Genomic DNA, 21,216 nt, shown 5'->3' on the forward strand with positions numbered 1-21,216 from the left:
ACAACTTTTTAAATGGACCGTTTTCGCTTCCTAGTGGTTTCCATACAAGATGACCCTGGTTGAGGTTCTGATGAATCTTCATCAACGTCGGTGACAGGAGGACACAGAATATCCTTGAACTCATCTTTGCAGTAGGCTCTAATATTCTTGTGAAGATACTCCTTCCTCTCTTTTGACATACCTATAACAATGAATAAAATAATTGATTATTATCTTGATCAATAAAAAGGTATTCAACAAAAATTTTAGCTTCAAAATTTTCAAGTTTAATTTGATATTTTTCAACTTTTTAATGTATTTTTGGTGCTATTTTGACTTTTTTATTAACCTTCTAAATTCCAGTCTCTTTTAGGGGAAAATGAGTTCTAGCTTGGTCTAATAAAAAGGATTCAACTTACCAAGTGGTGTAATTTCTGCTGGAAATCCAGATGGGCCAGTTGTCGGGCAATGTTATAACTCCATAACGACAACTGGTCCCTTTTCTGTCACATTACATGTGTTCGTATAATCGACATTATTCGATATTTCCAAGACAAAGTCGACTTTACAATCGATTCTGACCAGCAAAGGAAGTGTTACTGCATAATAATCGATTAAAAACTCAAAATCGATATTTTTAACATCGATCTCTATTATTGCCTGCCCTGAACAATTTACTCTTCCGACAACTGGTCCCTTTTCGCTTTCCACATCACTTAAAGAAGAGTTAGTGCAGTCACTGAATGTGGATATGAGCTATTACCTCCGATTTCGTTGCACCTTCATCGATTTTCATGAAAATTGGTGAGTGGTTAGAGGATATCTCAAGGAACAAAGGTGACATGGTGTCAACTTGCGCTTTTATCCTGGGGGTGGTTACCACCCCTTCTCGGGGGTGAAAATTATTTTATTAAAAATCTCCCCAGAATTCGATAGAGGGACAAATTTTTAGCAAAATTTGTTACATAAAGTTATTAAAATTTTATTACACAAATATTTTAATATTCGTGAGAAAAATGCATGTTTTTAACAGATTTTTCATAAATAACTCAAAAGCTATAAGATTTTACAAAATGTTAACTAAAGGTGAGTTATAGGTAATTGAATGTACCTATATTTTTTTCGGCGAGTACCCAAATCTAAGTATTCAAGCTTAAGTAACGAGAAAATGATGCATCTTATATAAAACATAACCTTCTTAAACATTTGTCAAAGTACTTAAAAATATCTATCAAATGAGCCCCCGAACAAGTTGATAGCATTAAAATTTATTCACAAAATATTTTTCAAAATTTATCTTTTAAAAAATTTTCCAAAAAAGTCATTGTTTTTTTTTTAAATAACTCCGTTAATTTTTACGATATCAGGTTTGCCTAAAAACTATTTGAAAGTTAATTTTAATGGCTATTAAACCACGTTGAATTTAATTTTTTGAACCCCTTACTTTTATAAAAAATAAAATGTTAAATGGCCCCGGTTACATGGTTCTCGCAGCAAAATTTAAGCTTTAAACGTTTCTATCTCGGTTATTTTTTACCCTACAGAAATAGTGAAAAGGTAAAATATTTGATACAGAAAAAACTAAAATTTGGTTATACATATATCACCTTTACGTATATTGAGTATTTTTAGAGTTATTATCAAAAGAAAATGAAAATTACGATAATCTTATAAATTCTGATTTTTTTAATTACATCTTTTTTTCAATAAAAATATGCATTCTAAACCGTTCAAAATTGTTGAAATCATTACTTATGCTAATATAAAGAAATTCTTCTAAGGATTACTATAAATTTTTGTGAAAATGGCGTATGTTTTATTTTTCACTTTTTCCTAAAAAGTTCTAAAGGATTCTCTTATTTTCATCATAACTTGCTTAATTGTGATGCTATTAACTTCTACTGCAGCTCATTTGATAGGTACTCCGAAATACTTTGACAAGTGCTTAGCAGGTATATTTTATAAAATGCATCATTTTCCCATAATTTAAGCTTGAATACTTAGATTTGAGTACTCGTCGAAAAAAAATATACATTAAATTACCCATAACTCACTTTGAATTAACATTAGTTTAGTTCTTTAAGTGAGGAGTGTATTCAGCTTTTTATTATATTAAATTTTGGTAATAATAACTTGTTTGTAAAAGCTTATAGTTTTTGAGTTATACGTGAAAAACAGCTTTAAAACATGCATTATTTTACGAAAAAATAAAATTTTTGATATTTAATAACTTAAAAAGTATTGATTTATATTAATAACTTTATATAACAAAGTTTGCATAGAATTTGTCTATATTGATTTATGGTATTATTAAAAAAAATTTCACCCCCGAGAAGGGGTGGCAAAGCGCAAGTTGGCATCATGTCACCTTTATTCCTTGAGGTATCCTCTAACTACTCACCAATTTTCATGAAAAGCGATGGAGGTTCAATGAAATCGGAGGTGAAAACCTGCAGTGACTGCACTCAGTGGATTGAAAGATATTTTCCCTAATTTTGACATTGCTTTGCACATTTATTTGTGCATCCCAGTTGCCAACGTGTCCGCTGGAAGGTCATTTTCGAAAATGTCAAGAATTAAAAATAACTTCCCATCAAGTATGGCGCAAAACATGTCATAAAAATTATCGATTTTGTCAAGAAAAAAAATTTTTTTTGAAAAGAGTCTTTTTGAAAAGAAGTCTCTAATGTGATCGAACTGGAATGACAATTTTTCTGTTACAGGTATATAAACATCGTAGTTTAAATCCATTTTTAGTGTATTCTTATTTAAATAAAAATTTCTGCAATTTTTTTTTGTAAAAATGGTACATGTTTAAAGGGCGGCTACTAGAGAATTGCCTAGGGCGTCAATTTTCCTAAACGCGGCCCTGTATACCGTACCGAGCTATACTATCCGATTGTCTATATATTTGTTTATTTTCAATAAAAACCTTTATTCTTCGCAACAATAACAAGTTTTTTCAAAAGAAATAAATATTACTTTGAAATACATGGTGATTCCATATAAGTTTGGGTGTGTGTACATATACATCCGTACCAGTGGCGAAGCGTCCATGTAACCACTGTTACCATTGGTAACAGTTACAAATCTTGCAAATAAATATTTTATGACTATTACGAAATAATTCCATTTATATTTTTTACCAACAGAAATACTTGTTATAGTACCTAATTCAGTAAATACACTAGACGCACGAAAATATTGGCGAGATGTGAATCCATGACACGTTATCATATGCCGTTACCAATACTGGCACTGGTAACTGTAACGCAGGAGAAACCTCGCCATCGCTCGGGACTAGCTCTGAAAATTTTGAAGGACCGACGGGTCTAGAGACGGCGCGCGGGCACGCGGTGCATATCAGTATCGTTACCATTTTGGAGATTGGTAAAACGTTAGTTTAGTATAATTGAGTACCTATTACAGATTACAGTGTGCGTGCATTTAAACATGGAAGAGTGTTGCTACGTATTGCGTAATTGATCAACTACTTGAAAAGTCATTCTACTTGTATATTTTTTTATATATTATTTTAAAGAAAAAAATGATATTATTGAAAATGGAAGAATTAAAATATAAACAATAGTTTTCAACATCTGTTCTTTTTCCTACTTGTTCATTTTTTTATGTTAATTTTATGGTAGAATAATATGTTTAGTTTGTTTATTATTTATTGTTATACGTGTTACATATACATAATTACATACATATAATTTGGGAATAGTGATTTGTTTAATTTTATCCCACAGGATTGAAAACAAAAACTTATACTTGGGAGGTTCAAAATATTTTTTTAAATAAGATTTTTTTACATCTGGTTTTGGTTACACTTTAGAAAAAGTCACGCGTCGCCACTGATCCGTACTGAAGTTGCGCAGCTATGATATTCTACGTCTACCTATGCTTCTTTTTGCTTGGATCTCTCCATGTATAATTATGTCCGAGATATTCCAATTTTCATGTTTTGGTTATATTTCAGAACCTCTTTTGTGTTCTGTTCACGATATTTTCAGAATTCCTATATACACCCAAAACTCAAATGATTCTAGTTTTATCATTGATATCGCATTCAAGGTGTAAATAAGTTCTATTCCATAAAATATAGTCGAGAAAACGTAGTACCTGGTCAAACTAACTCTTAGCTCCAATTTTAAATCTCTTGTGCAGAGGACTCTTCTCATTTTGTTAAAATTTGCTCTATACTCTGGGCTAATTAGCAAAATTCATGGAAAAGTTATTTACCAGCAATTTTATTGCTGGAATCGAATTATAAGATCCTATATATCAATAATATAGGTATGCAAAGTCCCAGGGGCGTCATTTCAAATTTTGATTGAGGGGGGCAAACACAAAAAGCAAAATTCGCTGTTGCCGAATTTTTCTTTTTTTTTTTCGAAGCTGCTATATTACCAGCGATAGGTATGATTTCATTCAGAGATGGGTATTTATACAAAAAAAAATAGTATTTGCCGCTCACCGGAATATCAAAATGATTTAATCGATGCGTATTCTTCAAGACTGCTGAAAAATATTATCAGAAATGCAAATCAAGTTAAATACTTCGCTATAATGGCTGATGAAACCAAAGATACGTCACAATCGGAACGGCTTGCAATTTCAATCCGTTATGTTGCTGCTGAGGGCACAAAAATTAATGAACCTACTATCGGGCTACACCATCTTAAGGACTGTAGTGTTCACTGTAGTTTTCTACAGTTCAAACTCTATCGATTCATATCAACACTGCTATTATCGCCATGAGCTTTTCGTAAAAATACAACAGAGGATGAATAAACCAGTACTGAATTTGGAAAGAACTGTAACAAGATGGTTCTACTGGTTGAATGCAGTATCGAAAATTCGAAAGACATGCCAGACCATTTTGGCTCTTCTAGATGAAGGAAGAAAGGACAGGGCAGAGAGTATCGGAATAAAAGCGCAGATAATGCAAAAAAGCTTAAAATTTCTGCTTTATGATATGGAGAAAATAGGCCTCACTCTGACTACACATACCGAGAGGTTTTAGAAAAGGTTAAATCTTTGACAGACAGTAGTGGCGTTGTACCTAGTTTTAGTTTTAATGTCTACAACTGGCCATAAATATACTGAAACAAAGGCCATATACTTCGAAGTTATCGACAGCATTCTCGTGGAATACAATAGTCACTTCTCAGAAAATGAAGGTTTGTTCACAGTAATGGATGCCTTTAAGAAAGAAAATCAAGCGTTCACGACATGTCTATTAAGCTAGAAAGACCATTTCATAAGGGAGCCATGAGACCCACCCCATATTTTTTTGCTATTTTATTGCTAATTTATTACGCAAATTAAAAATTTATTGCTTCATCCCCTTCAGAGAAACAGGTGGCCATTCCAGCTTAATATTAAGCTAGAAAGGCCAACATTCATATATCCGGAACGAAAGTAGATAGAGAGTTGCTTCCGGCGGCCTATTTTATTGCTAATTAATTGCTAATTTATTAAGCAAAACAAAAATTTATTGCTTCATCCCCTTCATAGAAACAGGTGGCCATTCCAGCTTAATATTAAGCTAGAAAGGCCAACATTCATATATCCGGAACGAAAGTAGCTAGAGAGTTGCTTCCGGTGGCCTATTTTATTGCTAATTAATTGCTAATTTATTACGCAAAACAAAAATTTATTGCTTCATCCCCTTCATAGAAACAGGTGGCCATTCCAGCTTAATATTAAGCTAGAAAGGCCAGCATTCATATATCCGGAACGAAAGTAGATAAAGAGTTGCTTCCGGCGGCCTATTTTATTGCTAATTAATTGCTAATTTATTACGAAAAACAAAAATTTATTGCTTCATCCCCTTCAGAGAAACAGTTGGCCATTCCAGCTTAATATTAAGCTAGAAAGGCCAACATTCATATATCCGGAACGAAAGTAGATAGAGAGTTGCTTCCGGTGGCCTATTTTATTGCTAATTAATTGCTAATTTATTACGTAAAACAAAAATTTATTGCTTCATCCCCTTCAGAGAAACAGGTGGCCATTTCAGCTTAATATTAAGCTAGAATAGCCAACATTCATATTTCCGGAACGAAAGTAGATATAGGGTAGCTTTCGGCGGCATATTTTATTGCTAATTAATTGCTGAAAGATTGAGTTTACAAGAATTTACAAACTCACCCCCTTCAACCCCTACCGTTATCATCATTCCCCGGAATCCACAAAAAGTGAAAATAACCAGTTTAAAGAGCTAAAACCAAGTACGAATTTTTTGCTTATTAATTACTACATGTCTAAGCCAAAAATGAATGTTTTGCTTCCTCCCCTAACGAGCCAAAATGGCTGCAGCGGTTTAATACTTAAGGCTGCAATACTCAACACTCCTATTTCAGGAAAGAAAGCAGATAGAGGGTCGCTTCTGGCGGGATATTTAATTTTTAATTAATTGCTGAAAGATGGGTTCTACCAGTATTTACAAACTCACCCCCTCCTACCCCTACCGTTATCATCGTTCCACGGATTTCACAAAGCGTGAAAATAATCATTTTAAAAATTTAAAACCAAGTGGGTATTTTTTTCTAATTAACGGCTGCAGGTCTACGCCAAAAACCAATTTTTTGCTTCATCCCCTAACGAGTAACAATGACTACTGCGGTTTAATTCTTAAACTACAATACCCAACACTCCTATTTCAAGAACGAAATCAGATAGAGGGTCGTTTCCAGCGGCATATTTTATTGCTAATTAATTTCTGAAAGATATGGTATACAACAATTTGCAAACTCACCCCCTCCAAACCCCACCGTTGTCATCATTCCCCGGATTTCACAGAAAGTCAAAATTACTAGTTTAAAAACCTATGACCAAGTGGGTATTTTTTTCCTAAGCAATTGCTGCAGGTCTACGCCAAAAACGATTGTATTGCTTCATCCCTTAACGAGCAACAATGGCTACTGCGGTTGAATACTTAAACTACAACACTCAATTCTCCTGTTTCAGTAACGAAAGCAGATAGAGCGTCGCTTCCGGCGGCCTATTTTATTGCTAACTAATTGCTTATTTATTACGCAAATTACAAATTTATAGCTTCAACCCCTTCAGAGAAACAGGTGGCTATTCCAGCTTAATATTAAACTAGAAGAGCCAACATTCACATTTCCGGAACAAAAGTAGATAGAGAGAAGCGGGTATTTTTTGCTTATTAATTGCTTTTTTTAAGCCAAAAATGAATGTTTTCTTCATCCCCTAACGAGCCACAATGGCTACAACGGTTTAATACTTGAGGTTACAATACCCAACCCAAGCAGCAAGAGTTAGTCGAATATACGTCGATACTAAGTCATTTGTAGACCTTGACGTCGATCGACCTTAAAACGACATCGATTAGGTGTCGATTTGTAGACGTCTTTTCGACATCATAATATAGACGTTGATTTAACGTCGATTGTAGGGCGGTAGAGGTTTTCAAAATTTATCGACCAAAAATGAACGTTGAAAAGACGTTATGAAAGTAACCATCAATATTATAGTTATTTGATATAGAAATATCTATAAATCAAACTGAAAATAGACATTAGACAAACGAATGCGTAGGTACTCTATAATATACCAATACTTCGCGCGTCAATTCTAAAGTTTAGTTCAAAGTAAAAACACAGTAAAACACCAGAGGTACAAAGCAAAACAACATTATTTTAATCGTTAGACCTATAAATTTAATATTAGTACCTATAACAATGATTTCACTCATCGATCTTCAAAAAACTTATCATTAAATAAATTCAAATTTTGCGCGAAACTTTCTCATTGGGTTGTCATAACGGCGCAAAACGTCCTGTCCACAGAATATCGAGTTCATTTTTTTAACCAATCAAATTATTATTACTTTGAAATACTATGTAGTGATTGGCTAAAAAAAGTCTTGCCGCTATCTGTGTATTTTGGATGACAATTGACGTTTTTGACAGTCAAATCAAACAAAATGGCTTTGTTGGTTATGGTGGTGTATGCCGTCTTCCGTTAGTTTACGTTTGTTTCCTGTTTTTCTTGATCCATCGTGTTCAAGGAGTTCGCTTTTTTCCATCCATTGGCTCCTTGTTTATTAAATTAGTTTATATTTGAATTATTTCTTGTTTTAGGTAAGTCTAATTTTTAGAAATATCATAACTTAAAAACTGAGGTATATTTTTTCACTTCTACTTACGAAAATGAACTTCAACTGGTGAAATACATTTCTTAATTTCACTGACTAATCTCTGTAGACAATATTATGGTGGGTGAATATGAAAAAATAGTAATAATCAGGAACATTACACATGTTTGTCTTAACAAAATATCATTTTTACAGCATTTTTCTAAATAACCCTATTAAGAATATATACTTATTTTGTTTAAAACATTTTATAACTACAGTGGAACCCCGATCAGTCGGCCCCCGATAACCCGGAAGTCCGGCTAACCCGGACCGATTTTCATCAGACAAAACAAAAATTTTTTCACTTGGACTGAGTTTTTTACCAAGAAATAAACAATACTCTATACAACTGTATGTAATTTAGATGTACTGTGCATATGGATTTCATGTTTTGTCATTTATAATGGAGTTTATCTCTAAGTATACCGTATTTTATTAATTTTTACCATATTCTCCGGCTAACCGGGATTTTCGATAACCCGGATCGGCCGCGGTCCCAATTAATCCAACTTATCGAGGTTCCACTGTATTAGTATTAGTAACAAGATAAAATAGTCAAGAAAAATTAAAATACAGTTTTTTTCTTCACAATTATGTAGGTAAAAATGTATTCTGTAATAGAATTTAAACAAGAAGAAGATGGTGGTGGACTATCTATAGTAAATTCAACTTGGTTGACACCTAGAAAAACTGAAGTACGTTGGCCCCCTATAAAAGATAACCTTCAATTTAAAAAAGTGCTACGCAAACTAGAACCTGAAATTGATGAAACTTGGAAGATATATGGTGTCCAGAAAATTTTTTATTCAACAGGTAATGATAATAATTTAGCTAATTAAAACACAAAGGGTGTCTCACTCACGCAATCTAGTGTAGACATCAATCACTATTTGGAAGTCCTTTTGCAAATTTTGCCACCACGTTTGTCTGACGTTCGAGTCTGCTGTTCCCATTTCTCTTGTTTTCAGCTTGAAAGGATTTCTAAATAGTGATTGGTCTTTACATTGTGCTTTAAATCAGCTTAAAATGTCAGAAATCTTACCAATCCCAGGCACAATCTCAGAAATCCTCAAATATATATTTGAATCTCTCAATCTATTTCGAAAATATGGTGACAATATCACAAATCTAAGCTCGAAGTATGTTTCTATCGTCTCCTGATGATGTTGACATAGTCAACGAAATGTGTTTTGGTTAACGGTGAACTCTTTGAATCAGTTTGAAGAAAACTAAAGGTTTCAGGCTCAAGATTCTTCATAAATTTTCATGAATCTTGTAAAAATGCTTCTAATCTCACAATATCCAATCTGGTGTACACATTCTGTTGAAGCGAAATACCCCTTGTCAGAAGATTGTGTGCCATAAATATGCTTAGCATAATTTACAAAAGTATAAGGCAAAAATTTAATTGCGATTTGTCATTTTTCATTTGTGGTAGTGTAAGTGAAAATAGTGATACCAGTAAAGTTATTTTAACCCTTTTATTACCCCGTACATTTTTAGATGATTTTGAAAAGGCCACAAATAAATTAAAAAGAGCAGAAATAACATCTGATCTACAAACTGATCTTGAGGATGATAATACCAGACCCAGAAGAAAGATCCTGAAACGAAAATTTAGTTCGGATGAGGACAGCAACGACCAGGTTTCGCTATTTAAGCCTGGCAAAAAGTCGAAGCAAATTTTACCATGGCCTCCACCTGTGGGAATTAATAAACTCTATACAAATCCAAGAGGTTAGTGATTCTAAGATTTACATCAATATTAATATTTTAAACACAAACACTTGTTTAACAATTTTAAACCTAAATTATTATTTTGTACATTTGATGATGCCAGCATATTATTGTACAGTGTAGTCCGTAAGAATTTTCAGTGTAAAAAAAATAGATAAAAATTAACTAGTTGTGTGTTATGACACAAGGTACTTTCCCTCAAAGTCTCAAAGCCTCTTAAACTCCATTAACGTTAGCCTATGAGTTTAATAATTTGAAAAATAGACTGTATTGATCTACTAAACATAATAGAGATTGTTTTGTTTAAATTTCATTAGTTTTTATGAATTTTTTAAATATTTTTTAATTTTCAAATGTCTTTAACACCCCGTTAACGTATGTCAGTGGGTTTATTATGTGTGATAAATAGTTTTTCCAAAAAACTAATCAGATCCAGATTTTCACATAGTTGATTTTTGGTCCAAATTTTGTAAAAATCTGTTTAGCAATTTTTGCTAAACCGTTGACGAAAAATTTTTCCACAGACACACATTGAAAATCAATGAAAATCCTGAAGTCGAAATTTTACACCATCACAATACTTCGCTTCGATAATACATATCCTATCTAAGGATAGGATATGTAAAATTGAGGGAAAGTAAAAATTGGTCTGTTGTAGGATTTTCTTCCAAATCATTAATCAGCTAGACAATAATTAATTTATCCATTATGAACCTCACTGGTATCATAAAGTATTAAGGGAGTAATAAATAAAATTGTAGGATCGTCTCAAGAATTGGAATCTGGGACAGATGAGTCTGACCCTGGCATACCTTCTGGCTCTCAATTTATGAAAAGCATATCCACACCAAGGGATAAGTTATCATTTCAGATATCTACACCAAAATCTTCATCGTCTTTTGGTAGGCAAGAAGCAACTGAAATACAAACACCGACTCTGAACGAGTCTCTAAATTTTGATAATAGTCTTCAGGATACAAATGGTAAGTTCTTTTATTTATGGGAGTAATTTTGCACAACACTACCTTATTGATTTGCCAAAAATATTGTTGGTTTAAAGCACACAGTAAAAATTGACTTGAAAAAGCTTCCAATAGTGTAACAAATCATCTAATTTTTATAGTTGTTATTACTGATACTATTAATGTAAATGGTCAAATTGTGTTTTCCCCAAACTTACAATTTTTTATGGGCATAGGTACAACCAACGATATAGGTACACAATGTTAGCATGCATTCATTATAAGTATCAATGAATAATTGCAAAAAACTAATGGAAAACCTTCTGTACTTTATTCAATGTGTTGTAAATATGTTTTTTTTCTAGGATTGAAGGTTCTACTTAAACATATATTAACAATTAAGGAACAGAACAGAAAAATTCTAAATATTTTGGAGAAATCAAAACCATTTGAAAATTCAGATTTACCTGATGACTTCAAAATAAAATTGCCAATAGAATCCTTACAAGACCTGGAAGAACTAGAGATATATTTGACAGAAGAAGAGAACTTCAACACTTTTGTAAGTTGTATAAATCTAGTACCCAATTGTAGAAATTAAGAAAATTTAAATTTTTTGCAGATTTGTTTATAATAGAAAATTATTCCCTTATTAAACTTTCTTTGTATAAATTAAAAGAAATTAGTTGCACCTAAATGTAAAAATACTTTTTTTAATTTATATTTTTTTAGAAATCATACTGTGCCTCAATTTCAAACCTGAAAGATGTTACCCAGAAGAATAATAGGATATTAAGATCTCTTTTGACAGATAATATTGCGAAGCATTTTAATTACTTCGGTAACAACCGGCGGCAAGACAGAGTATCAAATAAGCGACCATTTAATCAACTGCGCTTAAACAAAGTGGTTCTAGGTGAGTCTTGTGGTTTCAATTTTTTTGTTTTTTATTAACTTGCTTCGATTGTAAACACGGATTGTGAAGAAAATAAGGAAAGGTGTTTATACAGGGTGTTTCATTCTAAAATAGACATACTTTAACTACAGATAGGGCATGCCTAGGTGTTTTGCAGAAGGTTCATATTTAATGGGTTGTACTCCTTTAATAACTTGAGGTATAGGGCATTTTATCTATTTTGCCCAGTTTTTTCTTTCCAACTGCCTTGTATATTGTTTTTTAATCTTTTTTGGTCTTAATCTTTTTAAATTTCCAAACCCAGATTTAAAAGAAAAGTTAAGAAATTATATTTTGTGTGAATGGGTTGTAATATTATTTGCAAAGAGTGAAAAAACTCATTTTTAGTACAAACAGTTTTAGTCCGTATTGTGTAATTATGTTTCTGAATGAAACAACCCATATATTGTATATTTTTTGATACACTGAATTTTATTTTTATTATAGATGCGGTAAAACAAGGAACTGACTTTACAACTCATGAAGTTGAGAACGCTATTAAGCGCTGGTTAAAACATGCTCCTAACCGTAACAAGAAAAATTACTAATTTGGAATTGTTTTAATTTTAGTTTTTTATTTGATTAAACATGCAAAGGTTTTATAAAGAAACTGTAGGTGAACGCCAAATGTGTAGGAGGGTGGCTAAGGAACTTAAAAATACGATTGAAGGTCTTAATAGTAATTTAAATCAGGCTTCTTCCCTTGTTAGTAAAACAGTAGTACATAGTGATACCGTTTAGTAAGTTTTTAAGGATAAGTATAAAATTTGCAAGATGTTGATGTATAAAATGTAACATCTTTATTTAAAAATAGTCAAAAAATTTAAAAATAAAAATATTCTCGATTATGTTCAAAAAAATTTAAATTTTTTGACTATTTAAAAAAGTATGTTTTACACATCAATATTTTGCAAATTTTATGAAAAAGATTATTATTAAAAAGTTATATTTATTAAAAAAAAATACTTATTTATGACCATTCAAATATTATTTTTAAATAGCCATGGGGATGCGATTCAAGATTTTCAAAAAGATACATTGTCAAATATGATACATCACTAGATTTGAAATTTTGTGAAGAACAATATTGTCACAAAAAAATTATCTCATTTCCTGTTAAACCGGAAGTAATAATTGAAGCACCGCCAAAAGCTGAATATTTATGTGATTTCAAAATAATCGGTTTATTAACAAAAAAGATATTCACTGTTACCTGATCTCGTCACCAGGTATATCTTAGCCACCCTACCTGCCATTTGCTTTACAAAGTTTCTTGTATTTTATATTCACCTGTCATTTTACAAAGTTTTTTGTATTTTATATAATAAAAGTTTTGACAGAGTTTTTGATTTCTTTATTATTTGACACAGGTTACGTTTGTTAGAGCAGCAGTTGCTAATCGGAAGACACATGCCCTGTTTATTTTTTAACTTGAAAATGCTAAAAATGAACTGCATGTACATCCAATTGACGACTGAAAGCTGCCATTCGAAGAAACTATAACTGCCAACGTCTATTGTACGTCTATATAACGTTATCAGTGAGGTATATCTCGTCGTCGATTAAACGTCATAAGTCGACGTCGTTTCAACTATGACATTGTGCCGTCGAATTCACGTTGAACCGACCGTTGTTTCGACGTATTTGGACGTCGAGTAGTGACGTACATTCGACGTCTCTTCGACTGACTCTTGCTGCTTGGGAACAGTCCTATTTCAGGAAAGAAAGCAGATAGAGGGTCGCTTCTGGCGGCATATTTTATTTTTAATTAATTGCTGAAAGGCGGAGTATACCAGAATTTGTAAACTCACCCCCTCCAACCCCTACCATTATCATCGTTCCCCGGATTTCACAAAGATTGAAAATAACCAGTTTAAAGACTTAAAACCAAGTGGGTATTTTTTCTAATTAATTAACTTCTACGCATGTCTACGCCAAAAACGAATTTTTTGCTTCATCCCCTAACGAGCAACAATGACTACTGTGGTTTAATACTTAAGTTACAATACCCAACACTCCTATTTCAGAAACGAAAGCAGATAGAGGGTCGCTTCCAGCGGCATATTTTATTGCTAGTTAATTGCTGAAATATGTTGTATATAACAATTGACAAACTCACCCCCCAACCCCAATCGTGATCATTCCCCAGATTTCACAGAAACTGAAAATTACCAGTTAAAACCCTTAGACCAAGTGGGTATTTTTTTCCTAAGTAACTGCTGCAGGTCTACCCCAAAAACGCTTTTTTTGCTTCATCCCCTGAAGGGCAACAATGGCTACTGCGGTTGAATACTTAAGCTACAACACTCAACCCTCCTACTTCAGGGGCGGAAGCAGATAGCTGGTCGCTTCTGGCGGCCTATTTTATTGCTATATTATGCAAAATAAAAATTTATTGCTTCAACCCCTTCAGAGAAACAGGTGACTATTTCAGCTTAATATTAAGCTAGAATAGCCAACATGCATATATCCGGAACGAAAGTAGATAGAGAGTTGCTTCCGGTGGCCTTTTTTGTTGCTAATTAATTGCTAATTTATTACGAAAAATAAAAATGTATTTCTTCAACCCCTTCAGAGAAACAGGTGGCTATTCCAGCTTAATATTAAACTAGAATAGCCAACATTCAGATTTCCGGAACAAAAGTAGATAGAGGGTAAGTATGCAACGTCCTTAAAAAACGAATTTACTAAGAGAGTTGACCATAATGTTTGCACTTATGCGTGCTAATAATAAGCTGCGAAAGAATTTAAGCATAGGTTTCAAAAAATTAAAGCAAGTGTTGTTTATTTAATTTTAATTTATTTTATCTTTAATGTACATTAGTAATCTGGGCGCTATTTTTTTTGTTTCTTTAACGAAAAATGATTTTTCTAGTAAATCATCGAAGCCCATCCAAGATGTGTTTCCTCTTCGATAGGTATAGGTTATGTAGTGACCACCTCGATTTTCATTAAATCAGACAAACTGGTTCCTCCTACACCAGTGTATCCGATAGCACCCATTATTACTAGCTGATGATCGTCGTCGTGGGGTATGTTTAATTTTTTATGGAGTGTCTTTAATGATATGGTTTTAATTTCTACATGTTCATTATAGACTTGAAAAACCACAACATCCCCTGCAATGAATGTAAATTAATTAACTTTTGTTTTTTATAAAATACCTCTAGAGAATTTGGAATGAAATTGAGTACAAAAAAGACAAAAAGGGTGGTCATTAGCAAGCACTTAAACAGAAGTGTGAAGGTCAATGTCGACGAAACAGATCTGGAACGAGTGAAGGAGTAACAAGAATAACGTACCTTGGAAGTAACCTTGATGAAACTTTGTACCACTCACTGGAAGTAAGAACACATCTGGAAAAGGAACGTACAGTGTTTTACAAAATGCAAAAACTTCTATGCAACCTCCAGCTGGATATCTCATTGACAACTAGAATACATAAGTTGTATGTTTTCTCCATCTTCCTCTATGGGGTTGAAGCCTGGATAATGACAGAAGTAACACAAAAGAAATCCAAGCATTCGAACTCTGGTGCTACCGTAAAATGCTCAGAATGTCCTACATGAGCCATACGACAAATGCAGAAGTCTTTCGGAGGATGAACAAGGAAACAGAGCTTATGATTATAATAAAAAAACGGACAATGGACAAATATGACCTCCATAGAACTATCCAGGATGGCTGCAAATAAGATTAAATGCTTAAATGTAATGGTCAACGTCCTTAAGGATAAGGCACCGTAAGAAGAAGATAAAATATATGGGTAATTCCACATAAATTCTCTATATTTCTGTCACAGTTTTGTATTTTTTGAAATTTAGGGGCATGCTTCTGAGACCACTTTTTTTTCGTTCTTTAGGAATGCTATTTTGTAAATTGTTTGGTACAATATATCAACACTCTCGATGTAAACTTGCACGTTAAAGAAGATGGCCTTAACATAATTTGTCTAAAGTCCAAAATAACGTTCGTATTACCTATTTTTGAAAAAGAGACAAGTGTATTTTAGCATGTTTTTAAAGCAAAGGAACATTCCTATTGGCTATTTTTGAACAAGTGTATTTTAGAATTTTTTGCGTTTTTCTGTACTCCGACTATAATTTCAACACAAAAAAAGATACAAGAAACATTTCCATATGGCATAAAGAGAATTTACCTAAAACCGTAAGGAACTATCCTATAAGCTATTTTTTAATGAGAGATTAGAGTATTTTAGCATGTTTTTTTTTCATTTTTATGCATTTATTTGTAGGTACTCTGATCATAATTACAACGATAAAAAGTAACAGTTCGGTAATATTTTCGATGTAAAATTTTACACTGAAAAACATGATACTAACAGAATTTAGCTAAAGCCTGAAGGGACTTTCCTATAACCAATTTTGGAAGGAGAGATTAGTGGACTTTAAGATGTTTTTTAAGCTTAATTACTTTTTCTACAATCCGTTTTGATGAGCCATTTTGCTGGTGATTTAGTTTGAGATTTTTAGCTGAATACAATATTAAGAACAGTAAGGGTATTCTCTTAAATTACTTTTAATTATAAAAGTATTATTTTTAAATCAATTGATCACGAGAACGGCACATGAAGATGGATTGTAGAAAAAATCCACTAACATCTACTTTAAAAATAGCTTTTATGAATGTTCCTACGAGCATTGTATTAATTATTCTATTAGCGTCATCTTCTTTATCCTGCAATATTAAATCCAAAATGTTACCTGATCCTTTTTTTAGGGTTGATATTATGGACAGAGTGCAAATAAATACATAAAAATGAAAAATGATGCTAAACTACACTTGTCTCTAATCTCTCCTTCCAAAATTGGTTATAGGAAAGTTCCTTCAGGCTTTAGCTAAATTCTGTTAGTATCACGTTTTTCAGTGTAAAATTTTACATCGAAAATGTTACCGACCTGTTACTTTTTTATCGTTGTAATTATGGCCCGAGTACAAATAAATGCATAAAAATGAAAAAAAAAACATGCTAAAATACTCTAATCTCTCATTAAAAAATAGCTTGTAGGATAGTTCCTTACGGTTTTAGGTAAATTCTGTTTATGCCATATGGAAATGTTTCTTGTATCTTTTTTGTGTTGAAATTATAGTCGGAGTAGAGAAAAAAGCAAAAAATTCTAAAATACGCTTGTTCAAAAATAGCTAGTAGGAATGTTCCTTCGCTTTAAAAACATGCTAAAATACACTTGTCTCTTTTTCAAAAATAGGTAATAGGAACGTTACTTTGGACTTTAGACAAATTGTGTTAAGGCCATCTGCTTTAACGTGCAAGTTTACATCGACAGTGTTGATATATTGTACCAAACAATTTACAAAATAGCATTTAATGAATGCAAACAAGGATAGGAAAGATAATTCGGACATAATATGACATAAGTTTCGATTTCAATTCCCAAAACAGCTTGAATTTCAGGTCCTAAAGAACGAACAAAAAGTGGTTTCAGAAGCATGCCCCTAAATTTCAAAAAATCCACAATCTGTGACAGAAATATAGAGAATTTATGTGGAATTACTCATATATTTTATCTTCTCCTTACGGTGCCTTATCCTTAAGGACGTTGACCATTACATTTTCCCATTTAATCTTATTTGCAGCCATCCTGAATAGTTCTGTGGAGGTCATATTCGTCCATTGTCGTAGGTTTTTAAGCCAAGAGTTGCGTCTTCTTCCTGGTACCCTTTTGCTATTGATTTTGCTTTCGATTATTTTCGTTAAGTTGGAGCAGTTCATACTTTTGATTTCTTACGATAAAAAAAAATTGTATTTTCCGTTTTTTTCTTATAAGCATAAGCTCTGTTTCCTTGTTCACCCTCCGAAAGACTTCCGCATTTGTCGTATGGCTCATGTAGGATATTCTGGGCATTTTACAGTAGCACCGAAGTTCGAATGCTTGGATTTTCTTTGTGTTACTTCTGTCATTGTCCAGGCTTCAACCCCATAGAGGAAGATGTAGAAAACATAGCACTTATGTATTCTAGTTCTCAATGAGATATCCAGCTGGAGGTTGCATAGAACTTTTTGCATTTCGTAAAACACTGTACGTTCCTTTTCCAGATGTGTTCTTACTTCCAGTGAGTGGTACAAAGTTTCATCAAGGTTTCTTCCAAGGCACGTTATTCTTGTTACTCCTTCACTCCTTCCCGATCTTTGTTTTGTCACAGTGTGAAGGTCAATGTTTTGTCGACATTGACCTTCACACTTCTGTTTAGGTGCTTGCTAATGACCACCCTTTTTGTCTTTTTTGTGCTGAATTTCATTCCAAATTCTCTACAGGTATTTTATAAAAAACAAAAGTTAATTAATTTACATTCATTGCAGGGGATGTTTTGGTTTTTCAAGTCTGTAATGAACATGAAGATATTAAAACCATACCATTAAAGACACTCCATAAAAATTTAAAGATACTTGGTTTCAGGTCTTTAAACTGGTTATTTTCACTTTTTGTGGATTCCGAGGAATGATGATAACGGTGGGGGTTGAAGGGGTGAGTTTGTAAATTCTTGCATACCCAATCTTTCAGCAATTAATTAGCAAAAAAATATGCCGCTGGAAGCTACCCTCTATCTACCTTTGTTCCAGAAATATGAATGTTGGCTCTTCTAGCTTCATATTAAGCTAGAATAGCCACCTGTTTCTCCGAAGGGGTTGAAGCTATAAATTTGTAATTTGCGTAATAAACAAGCAATTAATTAGCAATAAAATAGGCCGCCGGAAGCGACGCTCTATCTGCTTTCGTTACTGAAACAGGAGAATTGAGTGTTGTAGTTTAAGTATTCAACCGTAGTAGCCATTGTTGCTCGTTAGGGGATGAAGCAATACAATCGTTTTTGGCGTAGACGTGCAGCAGTTGCTTAGGAAAAAAATACCCACTTGGTCTTAGATTTTTAAACAGGTAATTTTCACTTTCTGTGAAATCCGTTGAGCGATGATAATGGTAGGGGTTGGAGGGGATGAGTTTGTAAATTCTGGTATACCCAATCTTTCAGCAATTAATTAGCAATAAAATATACCGCCGAAAGCTACTCTCTATCTACTTTCTTTCCAGAAATATGAATGTTGGCTCTTCTAGCTTAATATTAAGCTAGAATAGTCACCTGTTTCTCTGAAGGGGTTGAAGCTGTAAATTTGTAATTTGCGTAATAAATAAGCAATTAATTAATAATAAAATAGGCCGCCAGAAGCGACGCTCTATCTGTTTTCGTTACTGAAACAGGAGAATTGAGTTTTGTAGTATTCAACCGCATTAGCCATTGTTGCTCGTTAGGGGATGAAGCAATAAAATCGTTTTTGGTGTAGACCTGCTGCAGCAGTTGCTTAGGAAAAAAATACTCACTTGGTCATAGGTTTTTAAACTAGTAATTTTGACTTTCTGTGAAATCCGGGGAATGAGAACAACGGTTGGGGTTGGAGGGGGTGTGTTTGCAAATTGTTGTATACCATATCTTTCAGAAATTAATTAGCAATAAAATATGCCGCTGAAAACGACCCTCTATCTGTCTTCGTTCCTGAAATAGGAGTGTTGGGTATTGTAGCATAAGGATCAAACCGCAGTAGCCATTGTTTCTCGTTAGGGGATGAAGCAAACAATTGGTTTTTGGCGTAGACCTGCAGCTGTTAATTAGAAAAAAATTCCCACTTGGTTTTAAGTTTTTAAACTGATTATTTTCACTCTTTGTGAAATCCGTGGAACGATGATAACGGTAGGGGTTGAAGGGGGTGAGTTTGTAAATTCTGGTATACCCCATCTTTCAGCAATTATTAAAAATTAAATATGCCGCCAGAAACGACCCTCTATCTGCTTTCTTTCCTGAAATAGGAGTGTTGAGTATTGTTGCCTTAAGTATTAAACCGCAGTAGCAATTTTGGCTCGTTAGGGGAGGAAGCAGAAAATTCATTTTTGGCTTAGACCTGTAGCAATGAATAAGCAAAAAATACGTACTGGGTTTTAGCTTTTTCAACTGGTTATTTTCACTTTTTGTGGATTCCGGGGAATGATGATATCGGTAGGGGTTGAAGGGGGTGAGTTTGTAAATTCTTGTAAATTCAATCTTTCAGCAATTAATTAGCAATAAAATAGGCCACTGGAAGCAACTCTCTATCTACTTTCGTTCCGGATATATGAATGTTGGCCTTTCTAGCTTAATATTAAGCTGGAATGGCCACCTGTTTCTATGAAGGGGATGAAGCAATAAATTTTTGTTTTGCGTAATAAATTAGCAATTAATTAGCAATAAAATAGGCCACCGGAAGCAACTCCCTATCTACTTTCGTTCCGGATATATGAATGTTGGCCTTTCTAGCTTAATATTAAGCTGGAATGGCCACCTGTTTCTCTGAAGGGGATGAAGCAATAAATTTTTAATTTGCGTAATAAATTAGCAATAAAATAGCAAAAAAATATGGGGTGTGTTTCATGGCTCCCTTATGAAATGGTCTTTCTAGCTTAATAGACATGTTCACGACGGAAGAGAACTGAAAGCCATTAATAGAAAACTACAAACATTTTCTAAATGTATAACTTCTACATCTGCAACGGCCTATAGCCAGGAATCATTTACAGACATGCGATGGAGACTCCGTTTTGTCATTACTCGAATCTCTCAGAATGCTTATAGTGGCATACTCAGAAGTGGTAAAACTGCTGCATATTTTTGCTACACTGCCTATCATCACAGCTGGAAATGACACATTTTTCTCTGTGCTAAAAAGAGTAAAAGGGTAGATACCTGCGGAAGTTCTACTGGTGATGAAAGATTGTCCTCACTTATATTGATGGCGGATGAAAGAGAAGAAATGAAAAAAATACTACTAGACCAAGTGGTGGATGATTTTTGCTGCGAGGAAACTACGACGGTACCCATTACTACACTAACGTGGTGTTGAAATGCACTGTAGTTATTTTATTATAAAGTAATAAGTTATACCGGGTGGTGAATCGGAAAACGGGCCATAGGAAACTCAATGTAAAATTCTAAACTGTTGAATTCCTGCTTCCCTAATTATGTTACATCAAAAGTCATGAGAAGTTATTTGTAGAGGATTGAAATCTGTATTAAAAACAGAAGTTACAATTGTTCTACGATTTAAACACATTCCAAAATTTTGAAAAATATAATGTATTTACCGCAGTAGGTATGTGTGGGTATGTTAGGCCACACGTTACTATTTAACTGACAGTGAGCACATTATTGACTGAAGAAAATATCTTTATTATTAATATTTTCTTCTTAACTAAGGGTATCTTATCAACTTTATTGTGTTTTAAACAAAAAATGATAAAATAATTAAAAAAATTGACAGTTCTAATTGTTAATATAATAAATTCATTGTCAACAAATGCAATCTTATACACATTATTGTATTGTGTGTGGCCTAGCTTTGGCGTATT

The 21,216-nt window shown here is 33.2% G+C and overlaps 1 protein-coding gene across 1 annotated transcript; it reads left to right on the top strand.

The window, feature by feature from the left end:
- Positions 1 to 7,766: 7,766 nt before the first annotated feature.
- LOC126887142 (uncharacterized) lies at positions 7,767 to 13,148 on the top strand. The gene is made up of 7 exons (XM_050654503.1): positions 7,767 to 8,096; positions 8,752 to 8,965; positions 9,656 to 9,889; positions 10,651 to 10,872; positions 11,217 to 11,413; positions 11,584 to 11,767; positions 12,254 to 13,148. Exons 2-7 carry the CDS (start codon positions 8,758 to 8,760, stop codon positions 12,352 to 12,354), a joined length of 1,146 nt encoding a protein of 381 aa, XP_050510460.1. The 5' UTR covers positions 7,767 to 8,096; positions 8,752 to 8,757; the 3' UTR covers positions 12,355 to 13,148.
- Positions 13,149 to 21,216: the final 8,068 nt, after the last annotated feature.

The sequence above is a fragment of the Diabrotica virgifera genome, chromosome 6 (assembly GCF_917563875.1).
Source record: "Diabrotica virgifera virgifera chromosome 6, PGI_DIABVI_V3a".
In the NCBI taxonomy this organism is placed as follows: domain Eukaryota; kingdom Metazoa; phylum Arthropoda; class Insecta; order Coleoptera; family Chrysomelidae; genus Diabrotica; species Diabrotica virgifera.

What these genes read in the sequence shown, in the direction of transcription:
- LOC126887142 (XM_050654503.1), top strand. Translation starts at nt 8,758, where the DNA reads ATGTATTCTGTAATAGAATTTAAACAAGAAGAAGATGGTGGTGGACTA. An exon ending in GAAAATTTTTTATTCAACAG is followed by an intron (nt 8,966 to 9,655) that starts GTAATGATAATA and finishes GTACATTTTTAG; the next exon opens with ATGATTTTGAAAAGGCCACA. An exon ending in AAGAGAACTTCAACACTTTT is followed by an intron (nt 11,414 to 11,583) that starts GTAAGTTGTATA and finishes ATATTTTTTTAG; the next exon opens with AAATCATACTGTGCCTCAAT.